This window comes from Equus caballus, chromosome 4 (assembly GCF_041296265.1).
Source record: "Equus caballus isolate H_3958 breed thoroughbred chromosome 4, TB-T2T, whole genome shotgun sequence".
Classification (NCBI taxonomy): Eukaryota; Metazoa; Chordata; class Mammalia; order Perissodactyla; family Equidae; genus Equus; species Equus caballus.
The window spans coordinates 35,280,324-35,298,612 of record NC_091687.1 but is presented as its reverse complement, the minus strand read 5'-3'; the positions used below and the strand labels follow the sequence as shown (position 1 = coordinate 35,298,612).

Here is an 18,289-nt window from a genome sequence, read left to right as displayed (position 1 = left end):
GGCGAAGATGATAGCTTAGTGATCATAAACAATGTGATTTTGGAAAAATTTATACATTTTTATAGAAAGGAACTGAAAATGTACATTTCAGACAATCTAACAAATCAGATCAATATTTTACGGTTTCAATTTAAAATTTTAGTTTCCAAAAGAGCTCTGAACTTTAATACAGGTTAGACAAAAGTGAAACATTTGAAAAGTTATGAACAATCCTGTGTGGAATGATTGTCTTACCTCGGAAATCTTTTTCTCCCTCCTTACTGCTAACAAAATCTTAGTTACATCCAGAGTTACATCTTCTAGGAAGTCTTTTCTGACCTCCTGCTCACTGTTGATCTCTCCTTTGTATGTACACACTATGTTACTTGTCCGTCTCTTAAGATGCCAGAGGTGAACTGCTGTATAGTGCACAAATTATATTTTCTCATTGTTCTTACAAGTTGCGAAGGTACTTGAGGGCAGAAAGAACTTATTTACTCATTTTTTTTAAATCTTTTATAGAACCTGACACCAATTCACATTGAATACTAAAGATTCTCTGAAAAGTTTTATAATTACATTATTTATAATATATCAATTATATTATGATGTGTTATCTTCTCTATGTGCACTGTCCACAGATCCCCTCCATATTTAAAGAAAATTTTTCTCTAGCAGCACTAGGTTTATAACAGACAAACTTCCTAATTCTATCTTTGCTTTACCATGAAGAACAAATTATGCAAGAAGTTAACTATGATAAAACATGAGACCTGTAGCTAGCCAACTGATTTACTACAGGGACAGAATGTGCAGTCTTGTCTCAAAAAAGAATCTAAGTAAACTAGACTATTGGCTCTCAGACTATACTCCTGCACTTGGGTTCTACATGATGAACTCATTCTACAACTAAAACAGAAATAGTGATCTTTTTGAATGGGCTGATTAATTAAAGTAATACATTGAATTGCCTTAATTTTAAGTTGTTCTATATTTTTAAAACTTCTGTTAATTGACTACTTATCTGCTAGGAAGAATAAATAAATGAACCAGTAGCAGGTTCATATTAATGCCCAGTCTGAGATAACCATTAATAAAGGAATCACACTATATTCATCAGGATTCTTGGTTAGAACAATGAAACTGGAGGGCAGTCTTTAAAGATGGAGATATAGGAGGCTCCTGAACTACGCTCCTCCCACGGACCCATTGAATGAACAGCTATAAATGGAGCAATTTCCTCTAAAAGAAATCCAGAAATTAGCTGAGTGACTCCTATACATTAGGTAAACAGGAACATATCCACATCAAAATGGGCAGAAATGCTGAGACACAGTTTTGCCATAAACTCTAACCCTAGCACAGCATCATACAATCAGGGAGGAACCCCCACTCCCAGCTTCTCCCTAAGGAGCAAAGGGTTTGGACCCAACATCTAGTACCCCAACTTTTAAGACTCCCACCTGAGGAAGGGGCCCCCCAAACACCCAACTGAAAGCCACTGGGGCTTGTGTCCATGAGAACCACAAGACTATAGCAAACAAAGAAACGGTTATTAATGGGTGTGAGTGTTCACTGCAGCTGCCACCCCAGGGCTCAGCATAGAGGTAGCAGGCAGAAAGTGCCCACCACTCAGTTTCTCCCTGGAAGGGGCCTAACTACATACAGTAAATAAGTAAAATTAGAAGTGAAAAAGGAGACATTACAACTGATACCTTACAAATATAAAGGATCATAAAAGACTACTATGAATAATTATATGCCAACAAATTGGACAACCTAGAAGAAATGGATAAATTCCTAGAAACATACAACCTACCAAGACTAAACAATGAAGAAATAGAAGGTCTGAACAGACTGATTGCTAGTAAGGAGATTGACTTGGTAACCAAAAACCTCCCAACAAACAAAAGTCCAGGACTAGATGGCTTCACTGGTGAATCCTACCAAACATTTAAAGAAAAATTAATGTCAATCTTTCTGAAACTCTTCTAAAAAATAGAAGAGAAGAGAATACTTCCAAACTCATTTTATGAGGCCAAAATTACCTTGATACCAAAACTAGACAAGGACACAACAAGAAAAGAAATTTACAGGTCAATTTCCCCAATGAACATACATAAAAAATCCTCAACAAAATATTAACCACCCCAATTCAACAGTACATTAAGAGGATCATACACTATGATCAAGTATGATTTATTCCAGAGATGCAAGGATGGCTTAACATCCACAAATCAATCAATATGATACACCACATTAACACGATGAAGGAAAAAAATCATGTGATCATCTCAATAGATGCAAAAAAGGCATTTGACAAAATTCAACACCCTCTCATAATAAAAACTCTCAACAAATTGAGTATACAGGAAACGTGCCTCAACATAATAAAGGCCATACATGACAAACCCACAACTAGCATCATACTCAATAGTGAAAAGCTGAAGGCTTTTCCTCTAAGATCGGAAACAAGACAAGGATGCCCACTTTTGCCACTTTTATTCAACATAGTACTAGAAGTCCTAGCCAGAGTAATTATGCAAGAAAAAGAAATAAAAGGCACCTAAATTAAAAAAGAAGAAGCAAAATTGTCTCTATTTGCAGATGACATGATATTATATATAGAAAACTCTAAAGACTTAACCAAAAGCTGTTAGAACAAATCAACAAATTCACTAAAGTTACAGGATACAAAATCAATATACAAAAATCTGTCACATTTCTATACACTAAAATGATCTATCAGAAAGAGAAAATTTTAAAAAGTCTCATTTTCAACAGCATCAAAAAGAATGAATCCTTAGGAATAAATTTAACCACAGAGGTGAAAGATCTGTACAATGAAAATGACAAGACAATCATGAAAGAAACTGAAGAAGATATAAATGAATGAAAAGATATTCCATGCTTATGGATTGGAAGAATTAATATTGTTAAAATTTCCATACTACCCAAACTGATCTACAGATTCAATGCAATCCCTATCAAAATTCCAATGCCATCTTTCACAAAAATAGAACAAACAATTCTAAAATTTGTATGAAACCACAAAAGACCCTGAACATCCAAAGCAATTTTGGAGAAGAAGAACAAGACTGAAGGCATCACACTTCTTGATTTCAAACTATATTGTAAAGGTATAGTCATCAAAACAGTATGGTATTGGCATAAAAACAGACACATAGATCAATGGGACAAAACAGAAAACCCAGAAATAAACCCACATACATATAGTCAATTAATTTACAACAATGGAGCCAAGAGTACAATGGGGAACAGGACAGTCTCTTCAGTAAATGGCACTGAGAAAACTGGACAGCCTCATGCAAAAGAATGAAACTAAACCACTATCTTACACTATACACAAAAATCAACTCAAAATGGATTAAAGACTTGAATGTAAGGCCTGAAAACATAAAACTCCTACAAGAAAACATAGGGGATAAGTTCCTTGATGTCAGTCTTGAGGTGATTTTTTTGGATTTGGCACCAAAAGCAAAGGGAACAAAAGCAAAAATAAAAAGTGGCACATCAGACTAAATCAAACTAAAAAGCTTTTGCACAGCAAAGAAAACCATCAACAAAATGAAAAGGCAACCTACAGAATGGGTAGAAATATTTGCAAACCATCTATCTGATAAGGATTAATATCTAAAATATCTAAAGAACTCATACAACTCAAAGCAAAAAAATGAACAATTTGATTAAAAAGTGGGCAGAAGAACTGAATAGAAATTTTTCCAAAAACGATATACAAATGGCCAACAGGTACATGAAAAGGTGCTCAAACATCACTAATCATCAGAGAAATGCAAATCAAAACCACAATGAGATATCACCTTGCACCTGTTAGAATGGCTATTATCAAAAATAGAAGAGATAAGCATTGGCAAGGATGTGGAGAAAAGAGAAACCTTGTGCACTGTTGGTGGGAATGTCAATTGGTGCAGCCACCATGGAAAACAGTATGGAAGTTCCTCAAAAAATTAAAAATAGAAATACCATAAGATACAGTAATCCCACTTCTGAGTATATATCCAAAGGAAATGAAAACACGATATTGAAAAGATAGCTGCACTCCCATGTTCACTGCAGCATTATTTATGGAAGCCAAGATACGGAAACAACCTAAGTGTCTGTCAACGCATTAAGAAGATGGGTGTGTGTGTGTGTATACACAAAGGAATATTATTCATCCATGAGAAAGAATAAAATCCTGCTGTTTGCAACAACTTGGGTGGACCTTGGGGGTATTATACCAGGTGAAATAAGTCAGACAGAGAAAGACAAATACTGTATGATATCACTTATATGTGGAACCAAAAAAGCCAAACTTATAAAAAAGATAGAATGGTGGTTACGAGGGGCTAGAAGATCAGGGAAACGGGGAGATGTTGGGCAAAGGACACACACTTCTAGTTATAAGATGAGTAAGTTCAGGAATCGAATGTACAGAATGGTGATTATAGTTAATAATACCGTATTATATTTGAAAGTTAAGAGAGTAGATCTCAAATGTTCTCACCACAAAAGTAATGGTAATTATGTGATGGGATGGAGGTAACGCTATGGTGGTAATCGTTTTGCAATATATAAGTGTATCAAATCAACACATTGTACACCTTACACTTACATAATGTTATATGTCAATTATATCTCAATAAAGCTGGAAGAAAAATTTTTAAGAAATAAAAGATATTTTGGCCAGTCTTAGAACATCTAATCACACTTAGGTCAATGGCTTAGTATGTTATGAACATAATTTTGTATTTGAGATATTATTTTGTAAATTCAACATACGGTCAACTCTGTGCTAGTAAGATTGTTTATAGTTTTCTGACGGAATTAAATCTTTGAATATTCTGAACTATTATTATTACTGTAACTTCTGGGGACTCTGTCACCTTTTCAAATTCTAATTTACCTTAGACATTGGAATGAATCCTTTACCATAGTTTTAGAATGAACTGGACACAAATGGAGTGCCTACATTACCCCAGGTACAATGCTGGGGTTTTGGAGAAAAACTGTCAAGGATAACTATGTAACCTTTCCTGGTGTTGTCACATATAGTGACTAAAGACACTGTGGACACTTGTTAAGTGTTTAAAGCAAGAGAGGAGTGAGAATAATGACCAGTCATGGAGTTTTTTAGCCATCCTCCTCAGTGCCCACTCCTCCGGGTATAAGAGCAGTTTCCTTAATCTTCGGAAGCTGAGCTCACTGCTCAGGCATTATGAAAACTTTGCTAGGTCCCTAGGAAGGTTTACTAACCCAACTCTAGGAAAAACTTCCTATAATTTCTTGCTTCATTAGATAACAATCTAATCTTTTAAAATTCTTTAGAGAAAAGTCCTCTATTTCAGGAATCTTTTTCTGAACTTGTTGAAAATAACTTCTCTCTCTATGTTGGCTTTTCCGTGTCCTGTTGAGGATAAGTAGTAGCACAAAATTATACGGAAGTGTAAAAATATGTGTTTTCAATCCAACTGTGAAAATATTTCCAGAGATTATAAACCTTTAAAAGACTTGGTTATTGTGGGATAATACTTGGTGTCTCAAAGGTCAGGAATGTAGGCTTATTTTTAAACAATATGCTAGTTATATTCTTTTAAAAATGCTCAGAATATTTTCTTCAATTTCCAGACACTTTTGCAAGTGATGTTCCTGTAAATACACCACAGTGTCCAAAAGTCTGGAAACATAGAGGAAGCATATTTATTGTACTTTTTTCTTGTTAGCAAGGTGATAGAATCCATTTCATTCATACTTCATTGGGAATGATTACATTTTTCTGCTTCATAGACAGGATGGCTCTTCAAACGAATCAAAATAAATTAAAGATTATGAAATAACAATAGTAATAATAATAACTATATGATAACAATGATAATAAGAAGCAGCAGCAGCAGAAAGCTCAGACCAAAGCGGAAAATTAGGTTTCCTAGAGGCTCTTGTTTTCCACAAGAAAACCTTAAAACGAGACCTTAAAACGAGAATCATTTCTCAAGCTTCTAAGACACCAAAACATAGATGCACGGTGCATAAACAAATAAGTAAGCACATTATTGGCATCTTTTCGGGGTTTAAATCTTATTCTTGTGACCCCAGGAAGCTTACCAGAGGGAAAGGGAAAAAAAGAAGTAGAGGATATTTATCTTTACGTCTGGAAATGCTTTTGATCAGCAGAGCTGGAATAAGTTTTTGTGCTTTTGTGGGAACTACAAATGTTCCAGGGGAGGAAGCAAGATCAAGAGCAGTTTGCTCTTTCAGGGACTTCAAAGCCCATTCATATAAAGATGTGGCCATTACCATTTTGGCTTCCTCGCTGGGCCTTGGATGGCCCTGCACTTTTCAAGAGGAGAGCCTTGCTGGGTTGGGGCCAGCTCAAACATATTCCTTGGAGTGCAGTGTCCCAGAAAATCTGCCCTTTCTGGCCTGTGCTCTGTGATTACAGTCCCAACGAGGAGTGATCCTTGTACCTACTGGATGAGTCAGACACAGAGGTGAGCAGGGCAGCATGGCTGGACTATCCGTTTCTGCCTCTGCCTCTCTTCTTGGTGTGGAGAACTGTAAACAGAAGAGCAAGTCTGGGCCATCGCCACTCATCTCCAGGCCTCTGATCTCAGTAGTCTGTCTCTTTGCTGGTACCCAGACATGAGTGTGCCTCTCAAAAAGAAATAAATCAAAAGGAAAGAAAAGAAAGAAAGAAAAAGGAAAAGCAACCAACCAACTAAAAAACAAAAAAGCTGTCATAGCTGTATGTCCTATTATTCAGTCTTATTGTGACCACCAGGGCAGCAATAACAGGGAGTTGTCCTCTTCACTGGTAAGTCAAGCCCTGAGAGTAAGATTTGTTGAGAGAGTTTAGACTTCTTCCGGGCATAAGATACACAATAATTTTCCAATCCAAAACAAAAACCGAAACCAAAACAGAACACAAAACCTAGGGTAAGACCCTAATATTGCAGCCCCCAATAATCTTGCTTCTATACTTTGATGTTGTTCTGGTGATGAGATCCTGGTGTGAACTCTCTGAAGCAGGGATTGCACCTGACTGGCTTACTGGTGGTTCCCCAGGTCCTAGCATAAAGTCTAAAGATATCTGCGGAATGAATGACTAAATCAGGACCTTGACGGTTTGCTCTGTCATTGATTTATTACGTGATCTTGGGTAAATTTCCTATTGTGTCAAGTTCTCTATTTCTCCACTTTCAAACATTTTAGTCTACCCCTGTGAATCACAGATGAATGTTATGAATGTTACTCCTAAAATAATGCCTACTCAACACTGTTGTGTCTTGTGGCACCTCCAGCAGTATGCTCAGTAAGTGGGAGCTCTTTGTTTCTTCTTCTGAACCAGGTATACTCTGGTTACCATGTCACCCTGACAGTCGAGTTTTACGTGCTTCAGTAACTGGAGATAATGATGTTGACATCCTGAATCTCCACCTCTGTCACTGAGGAGTAGGGGCAAGTTCAACTTTGAGGAAGGCCTTATGTAACTCTGTGATTTTATTCTATTCCACTTTCTGGAACTGGTCTCAGAATAAAAAGTGAGAGAGATTGTATTGTACTGTGAACACACAAAATGACAGTAACAGAGCATTTTTAAAAAATGTTTAATAGCCCTCTTTGCTCTGTTTCTAGCTGTCTTGGGTAGTTTAAGCTTTCCTTTTACATGATGAGCACATGGATTTTTATTCAAAGTAATTTTGAAAAGTCACATGACACCAAGCAATTCTCATTTAAGTATTTACTTTAGAATTTTGGATGACATGGCTCTTTCAGATGGAAAATTTTACTAATAAAAAAATGCTTTGAAACTTAAAAAAAATATCCTAAAGTTTAGAAGCTAAGGCTCAGCTTCCAAAGTTTGAGTGTTTTATGAATCACCTTAGCTCCAAATAATTAGGGAAGTGGCTCAGGAACATTAAAGGGATCATAACAAAAAACACAAAAAGAAACATATTTCAAACCTATTGATTGATCGTCTTTCATTCCTTTAATAAACATCCCATTAATATCTATTTTCTGTCAGAAACTGTCTTAGGTGTTTGGGATCAAAGACCTCAATTTCCCAGGGTCCTTATGTCCATCCAAAAGCAGCACTGGATCTGGTGACCTGGGTTTCTGTCTTGGCCCCTGCCACTAACCAGATGATGACCTTGGGCAAATGACTTTTAGTTTGGGGGCTTCATCTATAAAACAATGATGGAGAAGAGATCCAGCGCTAATGCTATTTGATTTTAAATTTATCTCAAATACAATGATAGAACAGAACTAAAGGACAGTGTTTAGGTAACAAAAAGCAAACCATTCTAGAAGTTATATACTTTCTTTCTTGAAATCCATTTAATAATGAACAAAACATATATACATTAAATTTTCACAACAAGGACCATTATAAACCTATTGTTTTTTTCTCATTCCTTATTCCTTCGGTAAACATTTACATAATGCCCACTCTACTAAAAACTGTGTTGGATATTTGAGATCAGAGATGAAACGTATTTTCCCTGCCTTGAAAAAGCTCACAATCTAGTAATGGAAATAGAGAAGCAAATATGAGTTTGGGTGTTAAGTACTATCCATAATCAACAAATATTTACTGAGCACCTATTATGCTTGGGCTACATTGGTGAACAAAGTTGATAATGATTTCTGTTTTCATGGAACTTATATCCGAGTATGAAGATCAAACAATAAAGAATAAAATAGAAAATAATAACTGATGTAGTATGAGAGAAAGTGAAAAAATTATGGTGTAAAAATAAACTAGAGCAGGTTAAAGGGAGAGGAAGCACCTGTGGTGGGGGCTGGGGCTGTACATTGCAATTTTAAGAAAGATTGTGAGGTGGGCCTCACTGAGGAGCTAACATTTAAGTGAAGCCTCAAAGGAAGTAAGGGAATTAATTGGCCATAGGGATATCTGGGGAAAGGGCATTGCAGGCAGAGAGAACTGGCAGTGAAAAAGCCCTTAATTTGGAAACAAGGATGGCTGAAGTGAAGTGAGAAAGGGGAGAGTAAAAGGTGATGACAGGAGAGCAGTAAGGGATGGAGAGTGGGCAGACCAGGTAGCGCCTGGTAGGACACTATAAGGATGGTGACTGCTACTGTAAGTGAAATTGGGGACCCCCCAAGAGGTTTTGAGCAGAGGAGTGACTTGCTCTGACTTACATTTTAAAAGGGCATCCTGGGTGTTATGCAGAGAATGGGTTGTGGAGGCTGGGTTGGAGGTGGGCAAGAGTAAATCAATAAGGAGACTGTTATAGAAATGTAGGCTAGAGATGTTGGTGGCATGGACGAGCGTAGTAGCAGTTGATGGAATAAGTAAAGATACTAGATAGGGCAGATGGGAATGAGGTGAGAGTGTTCTAGTTAGAGGAAATAGCATGTACAGAGAGTACAAAGGCAACAATAAAGGCATGATGTACTTGGGGAACTGCAAGTAGTCTTAATGGAAGGAAGGGCAAATGTGAGGTGTATGGCAGGAGATGAGTCTAGAGAGGTAGATAGTGGTGAATCCTGTGCCAGGAGAGCTCACTGTTTAGAAGAATCTGTAACAAAGCATAGTTATGCAGAATGTCTTTTGCAAAAGGAATATTCAAACTGGGTTAACTTTAAGAAATACTCATGTTGGCCAATGCTAAAACCAGCTAGTAAGAATGCACCAAGGAACCAAGCAGTATTTTAAAGTGTGTCCTGAAAACTGTCAGGAGGCCTAGCTCTTTCATCTTGTACAGACTAGAGCTCATAGGGAATTCCCTACAACTATCCCTTGCCAGAAGAATCTTGGAGTAAATGCATTGAGGACAGGTAGAAGGCTGGAAGGGGACTTTTTTGACCCAATTGAGCAAAGATTCTTTAGTGTTTGCTAAGTGTTTACAACTGTGCCTAGTCCATTGCCTCAATATTCAAGTTAGAAAAACAGAGAAATTATTTCAGAAAAAAAAGTAAAACAATCTGCTTTTCAATAGCTACCTAGGTTAGCCTTATCTCTTTTAAGGCACGTGTCTAGCTATTCAGTGTCCTCCCGCAGTAAGGCAATTTCTTGTCCAATTCTCACTGTGAAGCATATCTACCTGCTGGCCCGTCTAAATTCCCTCTCTTTTCTGTAGTTTAAATCTGTGTTCCACTCTTCTACTCTCTTCAGAGATGGGGAGTGACTGGTAATGATGAACAAATTGAGAAGGATAAGATAGCACTTTGTGGTCAAGTCTGCACAGCCAAACCGAACTGTAGAAGCAAAGCTAGTAATTGAACAAGGCAGACGAAAAGAAGACACTTTTGTTTTATTTATCCAGATAATGGCCTTATTTCTTTACGTTTCTTTGCTATTTAAGACTCAGTCAGTGAAATGAAGGAAAATATTTTGGTTTCATAGAACACCTTGCAAGGGCTCTCTGAAGTTTAAGAGTTCTCTTTATATTAGCTGTTGATAAATGGGTATATTTGTATATTTGCATACTGACGAGTAAGGAATGAACTAGAAGAACAAAGTTAATTAATACATGTAGTGAATAAAGATAAATGATTACCCCAAAGGTAGTCTGAAAGGGGAAGGAGAATGCTTATTTCATTCATCTTTAAGAATTAAATGCATTATACATGTTATTTATAGATATCTGAGAGTTCATTTATATTTAGAGTAAAGATATTCTTTTTTATTGACTCTAAAGTCAATTCTTATTTCCTGGATATGTCAGTGGGAACTGATCTGGAATTTTGAGATAAATGTTGATTTGTTGTTATTTTAATATATTTTTTGTTATTTCTATATAGGATACACCTGTGAGAATACAGCACGCAGAAAAGGTTTAATCTTTACCACTTACAGTAGTCATTCTAATGGTAAAAGATGGTATCCATCGGATGAATAGGAGGGAATACTGACATAACTGATTTCTGCTACTTCTGGCTCCCTCTGAGTAGAATGAAGAAAAGATGTGTAAAAGCAGGCTGGTAACTTTTGTGCTTATTTTCAAGGCTGGTTTAGGGGTTAGAATTCTGGGATAGGGTCATGGGATTCTTTCTTAGTACTACAGTGATTTTTCAGGCCGTTTGACTTCTGAGTGATCATCTATAAGGAAGATGTGAGAACTGCCACTTGCTCCAATGATAGTATGACTCGAGCATCCAAACTTTCTTGCCTTGGATGATAAATCAATTGAAACAGCCTGTGCAGACTAGAAGGATGCCCTGGTGGCACAGGAGATTATCAGCAATTTAGGCAAATGAAAGCATGTTATCACTGTAATATTTTTGGTATCAAATTGTTTTGAATTCAATAATATTACTGACCATCTTATGATTTGGGTTTAAGCTAAAGTCCCCAGAACTAGTACCTTAATGCACTGGTATCACATGCACCTTAGTAGAGAACACAAATTAAAGGATTTTGTGCTTTTTATATGTTAGTAATGCATTAAAATGCAGTGCTATATTTAGAAATATTTAGAAATAAATGAAGAGGCAGCAAAAACCACTTTGAATACATCTTTGTATGTTCACTTCTGTATCAGAATGACTTCCATCAATCTTTGATTTGCTTATCTTCAGGCTCCCAGAAAAACTGGTGTTTCATTTCATAATATAATTTGAGAAAATTCACAACTCTTAATACTGACATGAAAATGTTTCTGTATAGCAGGAGAAGTAAACTCAAATGCCTCAAATCACCCTGGCCTGAGTATCTTTTCCTTTTTTCCCCTAATTAGGCTTTGGGAAAATGGTGACTTTTTTCTCTTCCCTGCTGTGAAAGTTATGAGATTCTTTTGCTTAAATCACCCACAAGGAAGGCTTGGAAGTTCACGTTCCTTAGAGAGTTGCCAAGTCTGCTAAAGAAGATTAAATGCCCATATCATGCACGTCATATCCTACAGCTAACAACAAGAAAGCAAATGTAGCTTACCCACATCTAGGCAGCTAGCACAGATCAGCCCAGCCTAAGAGGCCTTTCAATTTCATGTAGTGTACCAGCCAAGATATTCACTCAAAAATAAGTAAGAACATCAAAGAGGCATTATATTGCACCTTGGAATATTTAACAGTTTAAACCCTTTTTATGGCTCTGAAACAATGGTTTCTGGGTTGGGGGCAGAGGTATTTGATTCCTGTTTGATTCCGCCTGTTTGCACCATAGAAGATGATTTAGGGCTCCTTGCTTACCTGTGAAGTTGATTTTCAGCAAGTAATCCCTGTACAGCTTCTTCCCATCCACGATCTTCATAGCATCGCAAAGCTTGGTGGTGTTGGGACAGAGGGTGCGCTGCATTTTGTGCAGGGCGTGGGCCATGGCATACACCGCGTTCACTACAAACATGATCTTGGATTCTTGCTCATAGTTGTTGCTGTCGATAGCCAGGTGCTTGTCGCAAGCGCGCCGGTGGTTCCGCTTGTTCTGGAGGCTGCACTGGAATTTCTGCTCCCAGAAGTCCTGGAACCAGGGGTTGCGGTGGTTGTTGTAAGGGTTGAGGCTCTGGAAGTAGCGGTCAAATTGGCGGACAGGTTGCGAGGCCAGCTCCAGGGTGATGGCGCCGTAGGCCACGTGCTCGCTGCCCTTGATGATGCTCTCCTGCGCGCCCCAGCCGTCGCTGGCCACCCAGGTGAAGGAGGCGTTGGCGCGGCTGGCTGCAGCGATGAGCTCGCGCGAGTCGTCACTGCGCATGAAGAGGACCACGACTCGCGCGTTGGGCTTCTGCAGCAGCTCACGGATCACGCTGTCATAGGACTTGCGGATGTTGGAGCGACCTACCTTCTCGGCTGTGGCGATGCAGATGTTGCGCTGGCGGGCTTCCTGCTCGAAGGCCTCGATTCCTGTCTCCCCATAGTCGCCCTCGGAGGCCACAGTGGACACGTAGGTCCAGTTGAAGAAACGCAAGATCTCGGCCATGGCTTTGGCCTGGTAGAAGTCAGGGGGCACCGTCCTGGCAAAGTAATCATAGCGTGACTTGTCGCTGAGTTTGGCGCTGGTGGACGCGTAGCTTATCTGAGGGATCTGGAAGAGGCGTAGCAGGTTTGCCACCTGCGGGAGGGAGAAAGGGGAAGTACCTAGTTTAGAAACCCAGAGGTAAATGAATGGACGTAGAAAATGAATAATACCAGACCTTTTACCCAGCTGCCTTTCAACCTCTATATCGTTAAACTTTTCTTGACACTTTGACAGCTGCTTCCCTGGATACTATATTTGGGATATTAGGGAGCAGGTTCAAAGCAGGTAGGTTATGTTTTGGGAAAAGACTAGTAGAGAAATGAGAAGGCAATCCTCTCTCTCTCCTAGACTTTATGGTAGACCCTGGACTAAGATCAATCCTGTTCAGGTGTCCTTGTGGTGGTTAATTTTCTGGCTCCTGCAAATAGCTCAAACAATGAACTACAGGGAATTGGCCAAATTCGGTTTTTAGACAAGTTGGCTGCAGTTGTATAGAAAGAGCCTGGGTGTTGTCTAATTCTCACTTCCCCCTCTTTTGCTAAAAACGGCAGTCTCTGAAAGAGCTTCATTTGGGAACTGTATGCCACATGGACAGTCCAAATTAGACATTTATTATCTAGGTTAAGTAAAAAAAAAATCAATTCTATTTGGTCCACCCCAAATTTTGGGCATACCCTTTTCTAAACTTCTGAAATGCTTGACAAACATTTTCTTTGTTTTCTTTTTCTTTTTAAAAGTTAGTTTCTGCTTAAACTATGTGAAGAGAAGCATATGAATGCTATTCTTATGGTATTTTTTATTAAAAAGCAAATAAGCAAGTACTGAGAACCTTGTCAAGAAAGAACCATTTACTCCAAAATGTTTAAAGCTTATTCTGAATGAATTTAAATTTCTTTCTTTTTTTTTTTTTTTGCTGAGGAAGATTTGCTCTGAGGTAACATCGGTGCCAATCTTCCTCTATTTTGTATGTGGGTTGCCGCCACAGCACGACCGCTGATGAGTGGTGTAGGTCCTCACCCAGGAACCAAGCCCAGGCTGCCAAATGGAGTGTGCTGACCTTAACTACTAGGCCAGGGGCTGGCCCTGAGAATTTAAATTTCTTATAATTCACCTATCAATAATATTTCACTGTTTTTATTTATTACAGAATAAAAAAGGAAAGTGACACTAGCTTACTAAGGAGCATTTTGTGCATAGAGTATTTGCATAAATATATATTTTAAAATATCTACACAGATTATTTGTGTATCAAATAATAAGTTTGTTTTTATTTTTCCTCGCTACCTCTCATATTCTGAACACTTCTGTCTTTATACTGACTTTAGTTAAGTTACATAATATACTAAGTGGACTTTAATCAGAAACAACACTGAATATTCTGAAGCACTCTATGAGTACTTTGAAATTTTCCTTCTGGAAATTGTGGTTTCAGGGTTATATTTGACATGTAGGAAGCACAGCTTGAAATAGGCAGCTGTTAGCAAAGAGCACAAGTAACATAAAACAACTGACATCTGAATCCTGATTAATCATCATTTCATCTGGTAAAGGAAACCAACAGCCAAGTTCATACACAGCCACACAGCATGTTCTTGGAGATCTGGCCTGCTATTAAAACCAACAGAGCTACCGAAAATGTTTTCTATATCTTTTCAAATCCTGGTACCTCTCACTTAGCTACAAATAGAACAGCTAGAAAATCTGGCACTAAGAATGCAATATAATGCAAATTTAGGATCCAAATCTTTCTTACATTTGGTGAAGACTTTTTTTTTTTTTTAATATTCAAGGATACGAGTGAATTTTGGGGAATAGAGGTAAATAGATGGTTGGGTGGGTGGGTGGATGAAGGCTAGTATACCATTTATTTCTTCAGTCCTCAGGACCAGGAGACCCTGGACAAAATGGCCTATACTGATTCATTTGACCATAGGAGTCTTGCTTGTTTACTCAGCCTGAGTGAGATGGCACTGAGCCAGAACTGTCATTACTTCTGTTCTGAGTACCTGGTTTCCTTTGGATTTATGTACCACTGTGGCAGACTGGTGATAAGAGCCCTGTCTGTGCATAGGCTTGGTCTGATTGTAGAGTTTCTGGGTAGCACTGGAGAGGCCATCTCTTCTTGATGCTATAGTTTTCTCATCCTCAAGTTACATTCATTAGGACCTGAACCTCTCCAGGAGGCACAGAATGAAAGGACCTGAAAGATGCCCAGAGACGTAATTTTCTGGCAGCTAGGCACTACAGTGGAAAGATCCTAAACTGCTGAAACTTTCTTCTCCCAGAGGGGTACAAGTCATGAGAAGCTCTTGTCTTTTGACTGATAGGATCCTTTGACTTCGTGTCTTTCGTGTCTATCTTTCTAGGATATCTGAGAACAACTTACAAACAAGGCAGGCTATCCAAGAGAATGAGGTAGGCATAGAATATGGCAACATGGGAAAGATTCTCTGTACTGGGAAGAGGTACCATGAACTGTAGCATGTGCGGGAAGGTGGGGGTTAGAATAAAACTGCAATTATTGCCCTCATTTTAAAGATACTATCTATATGTGTGTGTGTCTCTGTGTATTTGTGTCTTTCATGAGGAGACTACAACCTACTCTAGAAAAAGGAGGCACATTTGGTGAGCTGAAACATGAGAATGGAACGCTAATAAGGAAGTAAGTATAATCTCAATTGTATCACCTGCATTGAATCATCGGACAAAGTGTTGAAACACTTTTATCATGGTGAGCCATTCCTTCTAAAAATTCGTTTCCTTAGATTATAAGAGTAAAAATGCTTCATGTAAAAAGGAAACACCACAGAAATCAGAAATTATAAATCTCTCTTCCTTTCCCTCCCTTACTCACCCCAATCTGATTTCTAGAGAAGAATAAAGGTCATAGTTTGGATTATGCATTTAAAAAATGTATTTATTCTGTTGTAAAACCAGTTACCACTGTACTAGTGTTTATATATAGTTTTTTTCCTTTAATTTTCACAACAGCCTTTTATGATGGTTACTATTATCTGCATTTTAGAGATGTAAAAACTGAGTTCTGTGAGATGAAGAAACGTGTTCATAATCGTACGATTAGAAAGTCGGGGCAAAATCAAGATTTAGAAGCAAGTCTTTTGACTTTAAGCATCATGGCTCTCCTCTCCTAGCTTATTGTCTGCCCTCTCCTGTGTGACTGTGAATCTGAGGTTCAAAGCACAGAAAGGCAGGTAGGAAGAAGAGGAGAAAGGAAGCGAAGCAGCGATGTGGTGCACACTGTGGATTGCCTAAGTGCTATTAAGAGAAAATTTCTTTTTAACATAAAATTTAACACTAGGGTTAGAGGATATCCAGAGAGTTATCAGCTGGATGTTTCTTGTTTCATTTGTCTGAAAATTGGGCATCTAAAACATTCCTGTCTTGCTTTATTGGCCATATGGTTTCTCTGAGAAAGCATGAGAGAAATAAGGAGGACTCCTACATTGGACATCATTTTAAAAATAAAAGAAGAACCATTTTAGGATGGGGAAGTAATGTGAAATTTTGGAGGAAAGTTGCCCAATTATATTATTAGTAGGAGTGGAGGAAGGAAAAACAGGATCCAGTTATATCTGCTTTAGTAAAAAACATTTTAAAAGTATAGAGATACTTCTCATACTACTATTCACAATACTTCTCTCAAAAGTAGAGAGACTCTAAAGAGCTTAAGCGAGAGAGGAAGACCTAAAAAACAATTCAGACAATACAGAATAGTCTCAACAAGACAGAAAGGCAAAATCTCCAAAGAGGGCACTGCGTTCCTAGGCTGCACTGGGCATTTGAATGTTAAAAGAACTAGTGACAAGGGCTGGGTGCTCTAGGTGTGCTGGGTTCTTTGTGTCCCCATGGACAACATAAAATATCTACGTGAGGCTATAGTAATTAGGGAGTCTACAGTACAGAACGCAAAAATGGAGCAGAGTGATTTTTGTTGTTACTGTTTTGTGTTAAAATTATGTTTCAGGGGAAGATGTGGTGGGAAGAGAGAGCATCACTGGATGGGGAAGTTGGTGCCAGGTGAGTAAATGAAAGACACTGTCCAGTCCTGCTTGCTTCCTCATTCTCCCCAGTGAGAATGTTTCCTAACCTGGAAATGGTAATACAATAATACGAAAAAGTTATCTCACACCAAAAGAGGAGAAAAGACTGAAAGAAAAGCCCATAATCATATTAATTGGTTTGCCTCCAGTTCTGGGTTCTGGAAGAAATCACAGATTAAATTATGGAATCGCTATCAATAATCTTTGAGAGCTCAATAATGGAAGGACTGCCAGAGAGTGAAAGGGGAGGAAGAAGAGCATATTAAGGAAATATAAATCAAGAATAAATATAAATCTATAAGCATGATATATTTTTGTAACTTTCTAGAACAGAGTTTTCTAATACAGAGCATGCAAGCACTGAGAAATAAACAAGGCAATTACTAGAAATCAGCATGGAGTCACTAAGAGTGAATTCCGTTAGAATCTTGTCAACATTAGTTGAACCGTTTAGGGAAGAGTTGGACCAGGACTTCAACAAGGTGTTAGTGACATTACTTGGACTCTTATGGAAAAGGGAAAGTGATAGGAGTTGAATGGCAAAGTTAAATATATTCAAAGAGAACAACTTAAAAGAAAGTCTGTACGTAGTGCTCAAGTAATATTAAATTTTTATCAATGACTTTGGAAAAAATATAAATAAGCTACAAGATCATTACATTTTAGAGCTGGAAGGAACCATGAAGATAATCTAAGCCATTTTCTTTATAGGTGAGGAAACTGAAGCTCACAGAGTGAAATGACTTTCCAAAATTTGCACAACCATTAAGTGGAAAAGCCAAGATTAGAGCCTTGTCTTTTGATATTTCCAAAGGACTGGGCTTTCTCTCTGGCAATAGTTACATAGGGAGAGATGTACATTTATGGATTTAAATTAAAATTACACAAGTGAAGAATGAAGAAGAAAACTAGGGAAGAATGACGTTACAAATGCGAAGTTGAATGTTGCAGAACTCCACCAGAAATCCAAAGGTGACTAACATCAGAGAGGGCTTATTCAGTCATTTGCTCTCTTTAGATTCCAATTCAGAATTCCTCAAAAATGAACAGAGGACTCTCTCATAGTCTTCCTATCTCGAAGTTACTCTTTTCAGACTACCCTTTTTGGGAATCCTTTTAAAGATCCCTAGTAGTTTTAATAGCCCTAATGTTTTGTGCCAGCTACTGTTCTGTTGTACATGTATGATCTCCTTTGATCCTCATAACAATCTAATGAGGTAACTACTACCACTATCCCATTTTATAGATTGAGGAACTGAGACACAGAGAATGGAGATAGAGACAGGATTTGATCCCAGGCATTTTGGCATTA

General features: G+C 38.0%; 1 protein-coding gene across 2 annotated transcripts in view; it reads right to left on the bottom strand.

Moving 5' to 3' along the window:
- GRM3 (glutamate metabotropic receptor 3) overlaps positions 1 to 18,289 on the bottom strand; it is a 226,931-nt gene that overhangs the window by 63,011 nt on the left and 145,631 nt on the right. For both annotated transcript variants that reach the window (XM_014739199.3, XM_070265574.1), the window contains one exon: positions 12,154 to 13,009. In XM_014739199.3, coding sequence (XP_014594685.1) covers positions 12,154 to 13,009 — 856 coding nt within the window. The remainder of the gene's footprint in view (positions 1 to 12,153; positions 13,010 to 18,289) is intronic.